Source organism: Hippopotamus amphibius, chromosome 3 (genome assembly GCF_030028045.1).
Source record: "Hippopotamus amphibius kiboko isolate mHipAmp2 chromosome 3, mHipAmp2.hap2, whole genome shotgun sequence".
Taxonomy (NCBI): domain Eukaryota; kingdom Metazoa; phylum Chordata; class Mammalia; order Artiodactyla; family Hippopotamidae; genus Hippopotamus; species Hippopotamus amphibius.
This window is the reverse complement of record NC_080188.1, coordinates 84,575,144-84,593,697: the sequence shown is the minus strand read 5'-3', so window position 1 is coordinate 84,593,697 and position 18,554 is coordinate 84,575,144. Positions and strand designations below refer to the sequence as shown.

The 18,554-nt window shown below is 37.9% G+C and overlaps 1 protein-coding gene across 2 annotated transcripts in view; it reads left to right on the top strand.

Annotated features, from left to right (window-relative positions):
- Positions 1-18,554, top strand: part of DCHS2 (dachsous cadherin-related 2) — a 279,417-nt gene that overhangs the window by 175,088 nt on the left and 85,775 nt on the right. For both annotated transcript variants that reach the window (XM_057727664.1, XM_057727665.1), the window contains exons 8-10: positions 4,337-4,494; positions 5,731-6,574; positions 8,582-8,821. In XM_057727664.1, coding sequence (XP_057583647.1) covers positions 4,337-4,494; positions 5,731-6,574; positions 8,582-8,821 — 1,242 coding nt within the window. The remainder of the gene's footprint in view (positions 1-4,336; positions 4,495-5,730; positions 6,575-8,581; positions 8,822-18,554) is intronic.

Sequence of the window (18,554 nt, the reverse complement as noted above, 5' to 3'; positions counted from 1 at the left end):
TAGAATTTCTTCTTTTGTCTACCAGCCATCTGCTTCCTTCTGGGAAAATAGTTAACACTGAAAATAGCACCAGATTGCAAATAGAATACATTTGTTATTTTATAGAATCACCTTTACAAAATAGAACTTAAAAGTTAAATGTAAAATCATATTATTTTTTCTATGTCCTAAATAGAAATCAAACAATCAGCCACTTTAAATGAATAATTTTCTTATTATTTAAATGAATAATCTAAAATGCAAATCAACTTTTATTGACAGGAAAGTACTAGTTAATGGATAAAAGTTGGTATTGAGGATAAAGACATGATTATGAGTACCAAGCATCTGTGAATATCTATGAAAATTAAATATTCTTAGGGTCAGAGTAAATCATATTTAGAAAATACTGTGAAGTAAGTCAGAAAGAGAAAAACCAATATTGTATATTAACTCATATAGAAGAATAGTACAGATGAACCTGTTTGCAAGGCAGAAACAGACACAGATATAGAGAACAAACATATGGACACCAAGGGGGGAAGCAGGGGATGGGATGAACTGGAAGATTGGGACAGACATATATACACTAATATGTATAAAATAGATAACTAATGAGAACCTGCTGTATAGCACAGGGAACTCCACTTCGCTGTACATTAGAAACTAAAACAACATTGTAAAACAACTGTACCCCAGTAAAAAAAATAGGATTAATAAAAAAAAGAATGTCACATACGTACACACATGTGTGCATAAGCGGGAATTTTATTGAGACAGGCTTATGTTTATGTTTTCCTTTGAGAATGCACAGGCCTCAGATCGGTTCCAGCGATTAACTTTAGTTGGCGTTGTGTTTTTATACCATTTTAAAAGACATTTGTTGCTTTGCCATGTTTGACATAAACATAGGGAAGCAAGGGACAACATTGCCCTTACCTGCAGAGAATTTAATTGTCTACATGGAACCCCCCAAATATGCTACAGGCAAACCACTGGAATCAATAACATAAAAAATTTCTGGGAACAGTGTCAACATACAAAAATCACTAGCATTTCAAGAACTTAGCAGGATTTCAAAGGTTTCATTCACTGTAACAAAGAAAACCATTGTGTGTGGGGTCTGGTTTACTGTAAAGATGGTGATGCTTAGGCTTCAAGGCTCTTTGCTTGCATGGGCTCCTCTGGGATGGGAATATTGTCCTATTTTCTTTAAAGAAAGACCTTCAAATTATATGTTTGCCCCCTCTCCCAGATCAGTATCATCTTGATTAGAAGCATAGGGAGGAACATTTCAACAAAAGATATTTAAGACCTTTATTGTAGAAAATTACAAAAGAGATGAAAGACCTTAAAGTAGAAAGAAATGCAAAGGCAATCGTGTTCATGCTTGGGAAGATGACATAGTGGATTGTTTGGGAACAGTGAGCCTGCTGCACACACACACACACACACACACACACGCACGCACACACATTAATAGATTAAGCTGTAATCCTGCTATGATACTGTTATTTGGAAAGAAACAAAACCATGCTATATATTACTCATGAGTATACGGACTAGAAAGATACACTCCTACTTTAGAACAGAAGCTGTCTACAGGGAAGAAGAAAGGGAATGAGATTTGGAGGTACATGCAGGGCCTCTGCTGTAGTTATATTCTGTCATTTCTTTAAAAATTTTGAAGAAGTATTGGAACTTTACCAATCTGGAAATAGTTACACAGATGGTCATCATATATTTCTGAATGTTCGACATGTGGATTTTAAAAAAAATTAGCTTCTAAAATGATACCTGGGGCATAGCAATATAAAAATATGTTATGGTGATATCTGTTATGTTATTCATACCTTTGCTTTAACTTTATCCAATTGCAAAACAGAGGCAACTACAAAATATAAGATAAAATAACAGGACAAAAATCAATATAATGGGAACAAAGAGATATATATATCACATTCATGAAAGTTTTCATTCTCTTATGAAAATGAAGTAAATGGATCGAAGCATAGAAATCACAACCAGTGGATGTTACATAATTTCCTGCTCTGTATTTTGACTTCTTAAGGGCAGGAGTTCTTTTTTATTTGCCTTTATTTCCCTTATAACTGGTAAAGTATCTATTGCATGATAGTGACTCATTGACAGTTGAATAAAAGGATGAAAGGGAGCCACTAGCACAGACATTGTCTGAGTGTTTTGGATTGTTTAAAATATTTAGATTTTATCAAAGAATACAAATCTGTTATTTAACAAACAAACAAAAACCCTGCTGTAATCAGTTTGACTTAGGAGTACCAATACAAACTTATGACATATTTTAGTGTGTGCATGTGTGTATTCTCTGTCCATTGAAAAAGGCCTGGAAACAATGACCCAGAAGCAATGAGCAGAATACAAGCTCCCAATACCATATTCTGTGGAAGGAACCAGGAGTCCTTGGAGAAATGACTGATTTCAGGTCTTGGACAGGAAACCTTCAAGATGAGTCTCTAACATTTTGTCACACCAGATACAGGGAGTTCTGCTAAAGATGACTAGGACCATATCAAAGACTCAGAAACCACCTTTAAGAGAATCCTAGTGTTCAAAAATGGAACAATTTGAGCATCAATAGGGATACTATTGGCAATAGATTGAAACTCATAATATGTTTAAATTTATACCTAACGATTCTTAAAACAGAAACTAAACAAATCTTTAATTATAGTTGGAGCAATGAAAGATATTAGTAAACCAATCCATTATTTTGAAGGCTGTTAAATAAAAGTTTACCATCAAACATTTATCCTGACTTTTCCTATAATGAACTGTCCCACTGAGTCACCATAAGTAAATAAGAAGTTGCTCTTTAGTAATACATTCCAGCTAGTAAATGAAGAAGGGATCATAGACTCAGAATGTTATACTTTGCAACATTTAATGAATCATTAGTGGATCTAGGCTGTGCACCAACAGGGGCCCACATCACCAAAAGAGACAATCAGACATGTATTTCTGAAGGAAAACACAAAACAGCAGTTATGAGTAGTCTTCCCCACGAAACAACCTGAGTCTGGTAAATTCTCTGTCTACCTCCCAATCTAAGGAAAACACAGAGGACAGAAAAACATATGGAGATAAGCACAGGCAAACATAGACCACAGGAAGCTTCAGGATACATGGTCCAGGTCTTCAGCACACGAGTTGCAAGAATGAAATAAAGAGACGGGTGGCAGGAATGCATAGATTGAAGCGACATGCAAATACGGAGTTTATGTTGAACCTAATTTGAACTAACTGAAAAAAATAAGATATTTATGAGACGATTGGAAATTTAAAAATTAAATAGATATCTGATAATATTTAGCAATTATTACTGATTTTTAAAAGTATAATATGGTACTGTGATCATATGAAGATTTTCCTTATCTTTTAGAGATGCATTTTGAAAAACATACAGAAGATATGATTTCTGAAATTTATTTCAAAAGAAGATGGTGAAGGGAAATATGTGAATGGGGAATAAGATCAGCCATGAGTTGATAAATATTATTATTAGTTTAAATTCTTTTCCATATGTTTTTTAATAGTATATTAAATTTAGTTCCTTGGGCTATACAGTAGGACCTTGTTGTTTATGCATTCTATATATAATAGTTTGCATCTGCTAATCCCAAACTCCCAATCCAACCTTCCCCCACCTCTCCTCCCCCTTGGCAACCACAAGTCTGTTCTCCAGGTCTGTGGGTCTGTTTCTGTCTCATAGATAAGTTCATTTGGGTCATATTTTGGATTCCTACATATAAGTGATATCATATGGTGTTTCTCTTTCTCTGTCTGACTTACTTCACTTAGTATGATAATCTCTAGGTCCATCCATGTTGCTGCAAATGGCATTATTTCACTCTTTTTTATGGCTCAGTAGTATTCCATGGTATATATGTATCATATTCTTTATCCACTCATCTGTTGATGGACATTTAGGTTGTTTCCATGCCTTGGCTATTGTAAATCGCACTGCTGTGAATGCAAGGGTGCAGGTATCTTTTTGAATTAGAGTCTTGTCTGGATACATGCCCGGGAGTAAGATTGCTGGATGTTACGGCACATGAGTTGATAAATATTGAAGCTCGATGATAGGCACATGAAAGTTCATTATATCATTGTCTACTTTTTTAAATGTGAAAATTTCCATAATAAAATTACTTTAATCTGTTATGTTTCTTGTCTATATTTTTAGCATTATTCTTATGTTCATATTCTCACAGAGCTTAAGGTAAATAAATTTTTCAAATGATCACAGGTATATTTGGATTAATTAATTCTCTGTATTCTGCATTAATTTCTTAATTTTGTGTGTGTTTGTGTATAGAAGGTAGTTCTGATCACTTCAAGATTGATGCCAACAGTGGTGAAATAAGAACCACCAGAGTACTTTCACACGATTATGGACCATCTTACAGGATGACTATAATTGCCAGTGACCAGGGGTTGCCTCCTCTTCAAGGACAGGCAGTTATTAATATTCAGGTAATAGCTCACATCACACAAAATGTGGAAAGATACTCTGAAGGTTTTATTTATTGTATATACAAATATAGATTTATTGTATATACATTAAATATATGAATGCTCTTCTTAGAGAGCATTGCAAATGTATGTGTATGTTATATTAAGTGATTTTATTGTCACTTGAGGAATGATTAGATTTAAATAATTTTTTATTTTAACTTTGTACAGTTACTGAGAAGATACCTTCATCACTATATGGACATTTATAGTGTTCTTTTTTTTTTTTTTTTTTTTTTGGCGCACGGGCTTAGTTGCTCCGCAGCATGTGGGATCTTCCTGGAGTAGGGATCGAACCCGTGTCCTCTGCATTGGCAGGTGGATTCTTAACCACTGTGCCACCTAGGAAGCCCTACTGTTCTGTTTATGAAGAACAAAAAGTATCTTTTACTTTTTCCTAATTGCAAGGACCTGGTAAATTTGCAGGAGAAACGTGTGTAAACAAATGGCCAATAATAAATCGCATAGTTTTTGTAATTATTTTTAAAATTAGGAAAGGCACTTAAGATTTGTATTTTAAGGCTTTCTTTTAGTTGTAATGAGCAAACAAGTTGTGGGAAGTCTTCATAGTAGGAAAAAGGGACACCAACCCGTCAAAAACAAGATGACTGTTTATAGGAAGATTTTTTTGTTGAAGTGCATGATAATCAGTAACATTAATAAAGGTACGTATACTAATCAACAATATATGTTCCCAAGAGTTGCTTCCAAATTATATTCTTTATTGATTAAACATATGTGGGTTAGGAGAAAATTATATCATAATATCTCAAGACTCTGGTTTCAGATAAACAAAGGCAGATGATACTTAAATGTATGCAGATGTTGTCATTAAGGAGACATGGGTCTCTAGGATTTAAGAGTAGCTTGGAGAACTAGCTCTCACACACTGTCATGGAAGAACCACAAGGCTACAGTTCAGCTAAGCCACAGCATAGCCTCACCAAACAATCATTGCATCCATTGCAGCCAACAGGGAAGTGGAAAGTCCTATACTTTCTCATCTCTTAGATATTATGCAATTTTAAGTCTTTGGAGACATACTGGAATTACATAAGAAAAGACACTTTCTCACCAATTAACGTATGTGTATTGCACAACTGGAAGGAATTAGCTTCCAAAAGAATCACAGCACCCGTATCGATTAAACTATTTAAAAAACCCCAAATTAACAGCTCCTTTGCATTCTTATTTCAGGTGATACCACTATCCAAAGGGAGAGCTGTCACTTCTCAGAATATTAGACACTTAGTTATACCAGAAAACTTGAAGCCTGCAAAGATAATGAGCTTGATAAAGTCACCTGATCACCTTCAACAACATCATGGTGGAAAGTTACATTTCAGTATCGCTGCAGATGACAAGGATGGTCACTTTGAAGTCGACAGCTCGACAGGAGACTTGTTCCTCTCCAAGGAACTGGATTATGAGATGACGTCTCATTATCTTTTCAGGGTGGTAACTAAGGACCACAGCAGAGACCCTCCCGTGAATAGCATGGTCTTCCTTAGTGTTGCTGTGGAAGATGAGAATGACCATACCCCATCTTTCCGGGAAGAGTTCATTGTGATCAGCGTGGAAGAGAATGCCCCCATCGGGACTCTGGTGCACGTCTTCAATGCCAAAGACGGCGATGGCAGTTTTTTGAACAGTAGAATACAATACTTCATTGAAGCCCACCACCCTGGAATGAACCCATTTCTCATCCACCCCTCATTTGGCACGTTGGTCACTGCATCCCCCCTTGACAGAGAGAGAATTCCGACTGTTGTCCTGACAGTAACTGCATCCGATCAGGCTGTGAATGTGACAGACCGGCGATTGAGATCACTGTTGGCAAAAGTCGTGATTTTGGATGTAAATGACCACAGCCCCACTTTTACATCTTTCCCCATCGCCCATGTCAAAGAGGATGCTGAGGTGGGCTCCTTGGTGCACCACATAACTGCTCAAGATGCAGACGCAGGAAGGAATGGAAGAGTAACATTCAGCATCCTCTCAGGAAACGAAAACATGGCCTTTATGTTAGATGAGTCATCAGGTACCGTCTATATCTCTGTCAGTTACAGCCTGTGATCACTTGCTTACATTTATCCTTTCCATTTTCCTGCTGTAAAATGATAGTTCTCAAGATGCATATTCTTTAAGGAAATTTGACTTGATTTATTGTTTAACTTATATAGATAATAGGCACAGAGGCTGTATTCAGAGAACCAAGAGTAATTGGCCTGTTTGTTAATATTGACCTGCTTTGTAGCTAGCTCACATTTCTTGCGATGAATATACAGTAGCCAACTTCTTTGTCCCCATTGTGTGTTTTCACAGGGTAGGAGATGGTACCAAAAGTGAATCAAGGTGGAACAGGCCTAGTCAACAACATTATTCAAAGACTTTAGTGTGCAAACTTATCTCTAAGATCATACGAACGTACACTTGTAAAGAGTTAGAAATCATGTATTTTTGAATGGTTGGATTGATACAGACATTAAGATCCTTACTTTTCACAACTGAACCGTTTTATTTTTGGCAGAAGCATTTATTCACTGTCAAGTACTCTGCAGAAATGACACTCACTCTCCCTGCCCTTGTCTTGCTGTTACCATATTGCCAGATATCTTTAAAATTTTGCATGTAGTTTGATGGACAATTATATGTACAAAGTGTCATTTCTTGTGATACTGGAAATGAAATTCCCTCAACCTGATTTTCAAAAGATGTTGAAGAGATGGACTACCATCTCAGTCTCTAAAAAATCAAGTCATTTCTGCATGAGCCTTAGAAAAAAAATCTCAGACGTATACCATTTGGCCCAACTGTTAGTAAGAGCATTATTTGGAATGGGACTGAATGGGTAGGATTTGGAAGTCTTGATTATAGTCTAGCTATATACTGTGGGAAAATTTCATCAAAATATTTATTAAATCCTATACATATGGTTCCATTCTGAGGTCTACGTGCACACCACCTAAAAGCCCAACTGACAGAGAGACAGCCCAGACCCAGTTGCTGATTTCTGCTAGAGCTGGGGTCTCCAAGGACCTAGTTCAACAATGCTTAAAATGCCTTCCAGGATGGCTGAGGAAGGTCTATTTCAGATTGTTAAAGAGGGTGGATAAAATTAGAATTGTGTCTCAGTAATAAAGGTATCTTGAATCTTGAGCAACTGCAGTGGCTGTTTCAGTTGAGATACTTTTCAAAGACATGAAATGCCAAGTGCTGAATGCACTCATATGAGATGGGCTAGTCTTCTCTCACAAGGCTCATATTTTTTGTCAAGAAGACAAAGTGAGATTTACAATGGCTTCTGGCTGTGAAGTGTAAAAAGATAAGTAATTATTGAGAAGCCATTTTATAAAATCTGAATCAGTAAACCTCATTAATTATTTGAAGAAGAGTTCTTATAGAATGAGCAGGTGTCAGAGGAGCAAACAGCAATTCTAAAAGAAAAAAATGTGACAGTTGGAATTAGGTAACAAATATATGTGTCCAAGTTGCTTTGAGTTTACTAAATGGTGGTTGGATGGAGGCATTGTATACATGAAGTTTATTGTCTGAGTTATAAAGTCTTTACTATTTTTTGTTTATAAGAAGAGACAGTTACGTGAGATTAGTAAAAAGAGACTACAACTAACAAAAACTAAATCTCGTAAAGGAGGTAGCCATACTTTTTGTAACTTGGTCACTTTCACGCATGAAGTGTCCTTTGACACGAAGAGGGAGACTGCTAGAACCTAGATATTTTTTAAAATGAAGAGAGACACTGGATAGATAAATATTCTTGATGTAATCATCTCAGCAGGTAATGAGGCATGATGGATTATTTCTGAATTCTCAATTCACCTTTATAATTTAACTTAGAATGTCTTTTCTAATTAAAAATATTCTCTTTTATTCCAGATAGTATACAAATTTATAGTCGGTTTAATATTTGTTCTTTAACAGAGAAAGCTTCTGAATTTTTAGCAACTTAGGTGAGTCAGACAAAAGTAGAATAAGCACGACTTCTCCAAAGAATATTACATTTTGCTTTTCTCCTCTTTCCAAACAGGCTTGCTAACTACTACTTCGCCTTTGGATTATGAGTTAAAAAGTCAGTACATCCTGACTCTTCTGGCACTGGATGGTGGCACGCCAACACTTTCTTCATCCCAGACTTTGACAATTACTGTTCTTGATGTAAATGATGAGGCCCCAGTATTTAAGCAGCACCTGTATGAAGCTTCAGTTAAAGAAAATCAAAATCCAGGGGAGTTTGTCACAAGAGTTGAAGCTGTGGACAGAGATTCAGGTAACTTAAAAATATGGGAACTCAGTAATTGATGTTAAAAACAAAAATTGACATTTACCAGAAATTTGAAAACAGTTGCTAGGTATTTCAAACTTCTAGAATTTCTTTAATTAGCATACACCTAAAAACAAGTTGAATGCATAGGTAATGTGTACTTCTTATAGCATGTGCTTGTATTGATTTTTCTTATTACTTAGAGTGGTACATATCTAATTAATACACATTTTATTGATTTGGTCTTGATAATAAACAGAAGTATAGACAAAGTATCACATTTTTTTTCAGACTGTAATAATTAGATACCTTGAGAACCAGAAAGTACATGGTTCTTTATTTCCTCTATATGTAGCATAATGAAGGAGATAGGATGCTGGTGTCAGACTGCCTGGCCTTGAATCCAAGAACCACTGCTTAAGCTGTGTAACCTTGAATAAGCTATATACTAGTTCTCTCTGATCCTTTGTTTGCTTATCTGTAAAATTAGGATTATAACAGAGCCTAATTCGTGGTTCTGTTATGAGTATGAGTGAGTTATTACCTACAAAGAGCTGAGACCAGTATCCAGCACAATAGATGGTCAATCAATGTTAACTTCCATCATTACTGTATTACTGTTATTATTAATATCAACCACTATGTTCAGACAAATGACTTTGAAGTAAACAGTTACTGTGGCTAGGAATTTGTAAATGTCTTAGAATTGCTTTTCAATATCACTGTGACTTTTTGGGGGGCATTTAAGTTTCAGTAACTTTAATAATATCCTTTTTAAATTTTAAACAAAATAATTATAAGCATTACAGTGAAGCAGTTGCCATTAACAGCATACGCTGAATTTTCCCGTCTGAATTAATACAAATAGTTTAGTAAGCCAGTCTTTTTAAACTCACATTTGTATATAGCAAGTGGCAACACATAATCAATATAATATTTTGTTCTTTTCTTGGAAGAATTGTAACAAATGTTTCTATGGGAATAATAGTATGAACACTAGCATTCTCCCCCTAAATTGTTCATCAAAGGGGTAAAAGATACATTTTCTTGAACTTTTAAATTATATACCATTTAGATGCTTTGCCCTTTGGGGAAACGTCATCTTTTAATGAACTGCATTTTATGTGATGCTATGAAAACTTTCAAGTGCCAATCCAGTTTTCTCTTTTGACCAGAGTGGGGCAGTGTGATCAAAGAGTTTTGCTTACTGTGTTCTCCAAGAGGGCTGGAGTGTGCCAACAATTGCAAGTCCCAACTCCGCTTAAAGAATTTAGCACATTTCTGGCAGTGGGTTTTTTGGGTGATAGAAACAATGGAGAATATACATAAGCTTTGTGTTTCCAGTATATCCAGTTTAGCAAAGTTCTTTGAGAGCATTCTCCGGTATAGATTTAGTAACACAGGGCTCTGGGCAACACAGAAACCACTTCCCAAAGTACACAGACAGATGCTGAACCCATCAGTGATGTGTGATTTAGCAGTCACCTAAAGTCTGTAAAATGCTTCCTCCCTTTGACTTTATTTTTTAGAATGGACTCTACTAAAAGGATTTGTTTGTTTTAATATTTGAAGACAAAAAGGATTTCTCTCAAAATTTTTCATATGTCAACTAAAGATGATTACCATAAATACGCTTTCCAATTTAACTGTCTCAAGTTGCCAAGTGTTAGTATAATTTTCTTTTGGAATGAATGGTCTGCAACCTGTTCCTTATAATTGAATTGAAAGTTCATTATTCTAGAGATTATGGTTTGCCAGGGAGTTTGGATGAAAAATTGCTGGTTTTCTGGCTTTGCATTTACGGGTGTTTGAGATAAACATTAGCATTTCCTGCGTCTCAGGCACCTTCACAAGTTTTGTAGACAGTTTTGGTTTACTGGAAATCTCAGTGTTTTTAATGAAGCCAGATCTGTTAAGCCAGTGGTTATGGAAATACCTGTGAATTTGGGTATATGCATGTGCTTTTGAAAATATTTTTCCTAAACCTTTTTTTTTTTTTTGCTTGTTGGGTTAAGACAATAAAAAAGGATTATGCACGAGAATTAAATGACATGGGATTTTAACATAACTGACATCATATTGGAATTTATGAATGGTTTACTTTATAGTATGTGTTTTTTAAAATACTATATAGCATTACTTAATACTAAAAAGGTTAACATATGTTTTCTAGCATTCTACAATGTAGTTTTTAAAAATGTAAGCCTAACAGTGTTGTTCGGCATTCAAAACCCATGGGAATTTGAGCACAGAATGTTTATGATGTATGACTCACACTGGTTCTAACAGGAGTTTTTTCTTGTATTAAAAGGGAAAAACAACTGCCATGTTTTAACTAAGATATTAAAACTGCTACAGCATTTGGTGCCACCAACAAAAGCTCCATTGTTAGTAAGAAAAGATCTACCCCCAGGGCATATCTCCCCTAGTCCTGGGAGGAAAGGGTGCCCCACCAGGGAAGATGACTCAGTCCTGGTATTGCATTGGCTCATTCGTGGTGAATACAGAATAATTCAGCAGCACATTGCCATACAAAAATGTTGAATTCAGTAGTGAAATAGAATTCTCTATCCCATAAAAATGTATTCTGTATCTGGATTCATCTTAAGCAAACCCTACATTTGTTTTCCTGGAAACTGTCTCATGCTGCGTGCACAACTGCACCCAACAGCCTACTCGCAGAACAAAGGAGAAACACTGCCATGACAGTATATCCTCTGTTTCATTGAATCTAAGACATTATTAATTGTAAGAAGCATCTAACTTCAGATATATTAAAATTCGGGGGAAAATGTATCTTAGAATTAATGAAAGAGTAAACAGAAAAAAAAAAAAAAAAAAGGACTACTCACCCGGAGACAATCACTATTAAAACTTTGAAATATCCTATTTCATTTATTACATGGTGTTGTGATTATATGATTGTTTAATTGTCTGTCTGCCTTTTAAGCTGTGAACTCAGGGAATCAGAACATATTTTATCTACTTTTATTGCAGGTCTCTAAGATAATGCAAGCTATGACATAGAAGTTTAGTAAATATTTTTGACTATATGAGAAACCAGAGTATTTGTGAAATAGGCTGCTTCAAGCTGCTGTTACTCTTCAGCACTCATTCATTTGTTTACTTCTTCATTCAGTCAGCCAGGAACAATCCTATTTTTGCTTTAGAAATGTTTGAGTTGTGTAGACATTGTACAGTTGAGGAATTACATGAAAAATGATCTTCATAAAAAGTAAATCTGAAAACAGCACTCCTCTGGTCAGAATTCTTTATTAATTCCTCATGGTTTTAAGGATAAAGTTCTGTTCCCTTCTAACTTAACAGCCAGGCACTTTAATAAGTGACTGTAGCTTTCCTCTCTATCCTCAACTCCTATCACTCAACTCCTATCAACTTTACCCTAGAACAGGTTTATGCAAACTTTTCTCTGTAAAGGGCAAGATAGTGCATGTTTTAGGTTTTGCAGGCTATACACGCTCTGTTACTCAACTCTCTGTCGCTCAAGTCTGATGCTGGAGCACGACAGCAGCAATAGGTAACATGTAAAGAAATGAGGGTGGCTGGGTTTCAGTGGAACTTTACAAAATCAGGGGGCAGGTTGGATTTGGCCAGTGAGCTATAGTTTGCCAGTCGCTGATCTAACAGGTATATCTAAGGAAGACATCTGAGTTACTTGCTAGTTTCTGATCATCAGATCCAATTATGATGTCATCACAGTAGCAGATCTGTGTGATGATCTACTGGATGCTGAGATGATCTTTATCTTTGCTGAACAGATGATGGCTGATAGTGGAAGAGTTTACATAAAGATGTACTGTTGCTCCTGCTGGATGAAAGCAAATCACTTCTGATGGTCCTTACAAATGGATAGAGAGTTTTGGTTCTCATTTTAGTTGTTGTATTCTTTAACTCTGCTTGGTTGTTCTCTATATTTTCTAACTCTTGGTTTAGAATTTCTTATAATGTCTCACTCTGTGCATGCATTAATTTCCCAAGTTCTTGGATCATCTTTATGGTTTTCACTTTGAACTCTTAGGTAGATTGCCTATCTCCATGTCACTTAGTTGTTCTTCTGGGTTTTATCTTGTTCCTTCATCTGGAACATATTCCTCTACTGTTTCATTTTGTCTAAATTTCTACTTGCATTTTTGTTTATGTAGAAGGTTGGTTTAGTATCTTGACCTTGGAGAAGTGGCCTTCTGTAGGGATGTACTATGTGTCCCAGAAGTACATTCTCCTCTCGTTATCTACGAGCCAGAGACCAGCTGGTCCCAGGGTAGGTTCTGACCTGCGTTTGTGGCTTAGTTCTGCAGGCTGCAGGATCGTAGTTTTCTTGCTTCTGGCAAGAAAACCATCAGCCCCTTGGTGGGTGAAGCTGGTCTAGAGGCTTGTGCAGGACTAGACCCCATCCTAGTGGGAGTGGCCAGTGCCTGTGTAATAGGGATGAACCTTTTGTATTCTATTACAAGTTAATCACTAAAGGGATGTTGCCTATAGGCTTAAATTACACATAATGACCCAACGCTAAGAACCATGCCTCCCAGGTAATGAGCATTAAGATAAAATACTTTTGTTTAGCTCACTGGAAACATCCTGACCAGGCCCACCTGTGAATGACTACAGGGAGGAAGAAATTAACACACTGCCTCCAGAGGCTGAAGGGAACCAGGACATGTTTGACTTCATTCTCTCCCCTTTAGTTTAAAAGAAGCCTGAATTCTAACTCAGGCCAGATGGTTCTTTGGGGCATGAGCCCACCATCTTCTCGGTCTGCTGGTTTTCTGAATAAAGTCATTCTTCCTTGCCCCAAAAACTCATCTCTCGATTGTTGGCCTGTCCTGCTGTGAGCAGTACAACCTTAGACTCACTAACACCTGCCCACTGGTGGCTGGATCTTGGTCATGGCCCTCTGGTGGGCAGGGCCATGTCAAAGAGTATGTCTAGGGGCAGTTGTGGGCTCAGGAAGTCTTCAGGCAGCCTCTGAAGCTGCTGATGGGTGGGCTGTGTTCCCATCTTGTTGGTTGTTTGGCCTGAGGCATCCCAGCACTGGAGCCTGCAGGTTATTGGGTGGGACCAGGTCTTGGTACCACAATGTCAGTCTCCAGGAAAGCTCATGCTGATGAACACTCCCCAGTACATGCACCACTAGTATCCTTGTCCCCAGAGTGAGCCACAGCTGCCCCTCCTCTGCCTCCTAGGAGACCCTACACAATCAGCAGGTAGGTCTGGCCCAGGGTCCTATGAAGTCACAGCTTTTGCCCTGGCTCCCAGTGCACAAGACCTTGTGCATGCCCTCCAAGAGTGGAGTCTCTTATTTCTTCCAGTCTTGTGGAGCTCCTGCCCTCAAGCCCCGCTGGCCTTTAAAGCCAAAAGCTCTGGGGGCTCAATCCTCCCTATGCCAGATCCTCAGGCTGGGAGCCTGATATGGGCCTCAGAACTCTCACTCCTGTAGGAGAACTTCTGCAATATAATTGTTCTCTAATTTGTGGGTTGCCCACCCGAGGGGTATAGGACTTGATTATATCACAAGTCCTCCACTCCTACCATCTCACTGTGGTTTCTTCTTTATGTCTTTGGATGTAGGATATCTTTTTCAGTAGGTTCTAGTCTTTTTTATCAATGGTTGTTCAGCAGTTAGTTGTGATTTTGATATGCTCATGAGAGGAGGTGAGCTCAAGGTCATTCTATTCTGCCATCTTGTCCAGGAAGTTTGAGAGTGTTGGTTCTCAAAAGGTGGTCCCCATGACAGTGGCACCATCATCCACAGCCTACACAGAGGGCAACTACCAGGAACTTTTAAAGGATGCTGGTGTCTCTCTAACCAATGGCTTTCCCAGGGTCTTTATGAAGGAAGAGTCCTCTGAACTGTTGGGAAATGTAATTAGAGAGGGGTGGTGGGTATGTCATACGTGGTAAATCCACCCTAATGTTCTTTTCCATTTCCTTAAGCTTTTGGATTCTTTTATGTATAGTATGCAAGGGAAGATCTGACATCTCAGCCTCAGTGATGACAGACCAGTATTGAATGCAACCAATCAAAAGACACTGTCAAGGGACATAACTATATGAGCTAAAACATTAAATTCAGAATCTCTGGTAAGCACACCACATCAATAAATCCAGCCTAAACCAAAGTGCTATTTATCTTCCCGGGTTTCACAGTCTTAGAATTGATTTCTGCACATTTTCCACAGATTTACTGCAATATAAGTTAGAAAAATCTTGCTATTCTTTTAAAACTATAAGCTGTCTCTGACTGAGTCACATTTGTACCTAACTGCCTGCAGTATGTTGAGATGTGACTATAGTTGTGGGTCTTCATGTGAATAGGCATCCTCTTGCAAGAAGTTACCTGTTATATATCTGCTGCTCAATTTGGTTTGGATCTTCAGAGAGATTAATTTGGGGACTTCCTTAGAGGTTTTCAAGTTTTTTGACTATGACTTCAGCTGAAAGGTTAAAGCCTCAGCTTATAATTTTCTTTCTGTAAGTTCCCATTGCATTCAGAGACAGCTACTAGTTCACATCATACTCCTTTTACTATCCCATGGCCAAAGTCAGCCCCATTTGGTCCTCTAAGAAGTACGAACCCTTTAATAGTCAGTTCATCACCATCAAACACAGGTGATAATTTAATTGATCGTGATACCATTGCAAGTGAGAAATTACTAGTGTTCCATTTCCTGTGGGCAAGGAACACAGCACTGCCTTCAAGGCCAAAGGCATAACCAAACCAGTCTCAGAATCCCTGAAACCTGGGACCCACTCCTGGTGCCATGTATCATATCAGTCAGGTACAGTCAGGGAAATACAGGCACTGGAAGGCTAAGTGAAAAGGGAATCCTGAAGTAACCCAGAAAAAGATAACTGTAGGAGGCAGCTACCTCCCCTAATCCTGGGAAACAAGGAAAAGAGGTCAAGATTGTCAGAACGCATGAGAGGAGGGGCCTTGCAGAGCCTGGCCTGGGATGCCAACAGAGACAGAAAGGTGTGAGCAGTTGCTGCACCAGGAGCAAGAGAATCACTGGTAGGGAATATAAGCGAAAAGGAAGAAGTCCCATCTGCTCTCCTCTGACCTTCAGTCTCCCTTGAGGGTCCCTTTGTGGCAGACCCTAAGAGGGGCTCAGCTGGCAAAGGAGAGCTGCAGTGGGCAGATCCCCAGCCCCAGCGTCTCAGGGTAGAGTAGGGAAGAATGGATTCAGAGTCGAGTCACGATAGTACACCATGTAAAGGATGGAGGGAGGAGCTGGCAGAGGGAACAGCAACTACAAAGGCCCCAACAGAAAGACACTTAGTGTGTCCAGAGAGCAGAAGGGAAGCCGGTGGGCCAGGAATGTAGAGAGGGAGCAAGTATATGAGAAGAGCCTAGGGAAATATGCAGAGTGCGTACCATATGGAACTTTGTAGACTGTGGTATGGTATTTGGTTTCTGTTTTGAATGCATTCAATGCTTTCTTCCCTCTTACCTGTTAAATCCTATTCATCTTTAGGGTCTCAACTTATATGAGGTGCAATGCATACTCACTCAGTTATGTCTTATCATGGGGGACTGTAATTGCTGCTTACTTATCTGCATCCAGTGCTACACCATAAGCACTGTGAGAGCAGAGAATCTGTCTTCTAGCCAGCAATTTTATCCTTAGCACCTGGCGTGGTACCTTGGCACCTACTAGCACTGTCTCTATATATGTTTATTGAATGAGATAATAAATGAACAGACTATCTACCTGTGATAAGTCTTCCCTGATCTCCCTCCTCGGTGATTTCACATATTCCGCCACACTGTCAATTAAATCAAGTTCATTGATTTAATTGTCTCCCACACTAGAGGGGAACTCTGAGGACCAAGATAATTACTTATTATTCAGTGGTATCTTTCCAGTACCTGGCACTCAGTAAATGTGTGTTGCATAAATAAACCCACAAGCAAATGAGTCAATCACTCAACCAAATAACTGGAGCTCAGTGCCGATGTGTCATCTGTATACAGGTGGAAACTGAAGCAAGTGAAGTGGGAAAGAGGTAGAATGAATTCCTTCTCTCCCTCCCTTCCTCTCTCTCTCTTTGTTCCTTCCTTTCTGAGTTTTTTAACATCAGTCAGAAATATCTGAAGCCACAAAGACAAGTCAACTAAACATGGTCAGAAGATCTTATAACCAGAAGCTTATTGGTGACTGTAGAAAGAATAACTAGATATATCAGTGGTTTCAAGTTAGCTGCCGAGAATTTTTAAAAGAAGCTTCTTTATGGTTTCCTTTGCTGTGCAAAAGCTTTTAAGTTTCATTAGGTCCCATTTGTTTATTTTTGTTTTTGTTTCCATTACTCTAGGAGGTGGGTCAAAAAGGATCTTGCTGTGATTTACATCATGGAGTGTTCTGCCTATGTTTTCCTCTAACAGTTTCATAGTGTCTGGCCTTACATTTAGGTCTTTAATCCATTTTGAGTATATTTTTGTGTATAGTGTTAGGAAGTGTTCTAATTTCATTCTTTTACATGTAGCTGTCCACTTTTTCCAGCACCGCTTACTGAAGAGGCTGTTTTTTCTCAATTGTATATTCTTGCTTCCTTTTTGAAAGATAAGGTGACCATATGTGTGTGGGTTTATCTCTGGCCTTTCTATCCTGTTCCATTGATCTATATTTCTGTTTTTGTGACAGTACCATACTGTCTTGATTACTGTAGCTTTGTAGTATAGTCTGAAAAGTTAGGGAGCTTGATTCCTCCAGCTCCATTTTTCTCTCTCAAGATTGCTTTGGCTATTTGGGGTCTTTTGTGTTTTCATACAAATTGTAAAATTTCTTGTTCCAGTTCTATGAAAAATGCCATTGGTAATTTGATAGGGATTGCATTGAACCTGTTGATTGCTTTGGGTAGTATAGTCATTTTCACAATGTTGAGTCTCCCAATCCAAGAGCTTGGTGCATATCACCATCTGTTTGTATTGTCTTTGATTTCTTTCATCAGTCTTATAGTTTTCTACATACAGGTCTTTGCCTCCTAAAGACAACCATTAGAATGGGAGAAAATATTTGCAAACAAAATAACTGACAATAACTCCAAAATATACAAGCAGCTCATACAGCTCAATATCAAAAAAACAAGCAACCCAATCCAAAAATGGGTGGAAGACCTAAACAGACATTTCGCCAAAGAAGACATACAGATGGCCAAGAGGCACATAAAAAATGCTCAACATCACTAATTATTAGAGAAATGCAAATCAAAACCACAATGAGGTATCACCTCACACCAGTCAGAATGGTCATCATTAAAAAAATCTAGAAAAAATAAATGCTGGAGAGGGTGTGGAGTAAAGGGAACCCTCCTACACTGTTGGTGGGAATGTAAATTGGTACAGCCACTATGGAGAACAGTATGGAGGTTCCTTAGAAAACTAAAAATAGAACTACCATATGACCTAGCGCTCCCACTACTGGGCATATACCCTAAGAAAACCATAATTCAGAAGGACACATGTACCCCAATGTTCATTGCAGCACTATTTACAATAGGCAGGACATGAAAGCAACCTAAATGTCCATTGACAAATGAATGGATAAAGAAGATGTGGCACATATATACAATGGAATATTACTCAGCCATAAAAAGGAATGAAATTGAGTATCTATAGTGAGGTGGATGGACCTAGAGTTTGTCATACAGAGTGAATTAAGTCAGAAAGAGAAAAACAAATACTGTATGCTAACCCATATATATGGAATCTAGAAAAATGGTA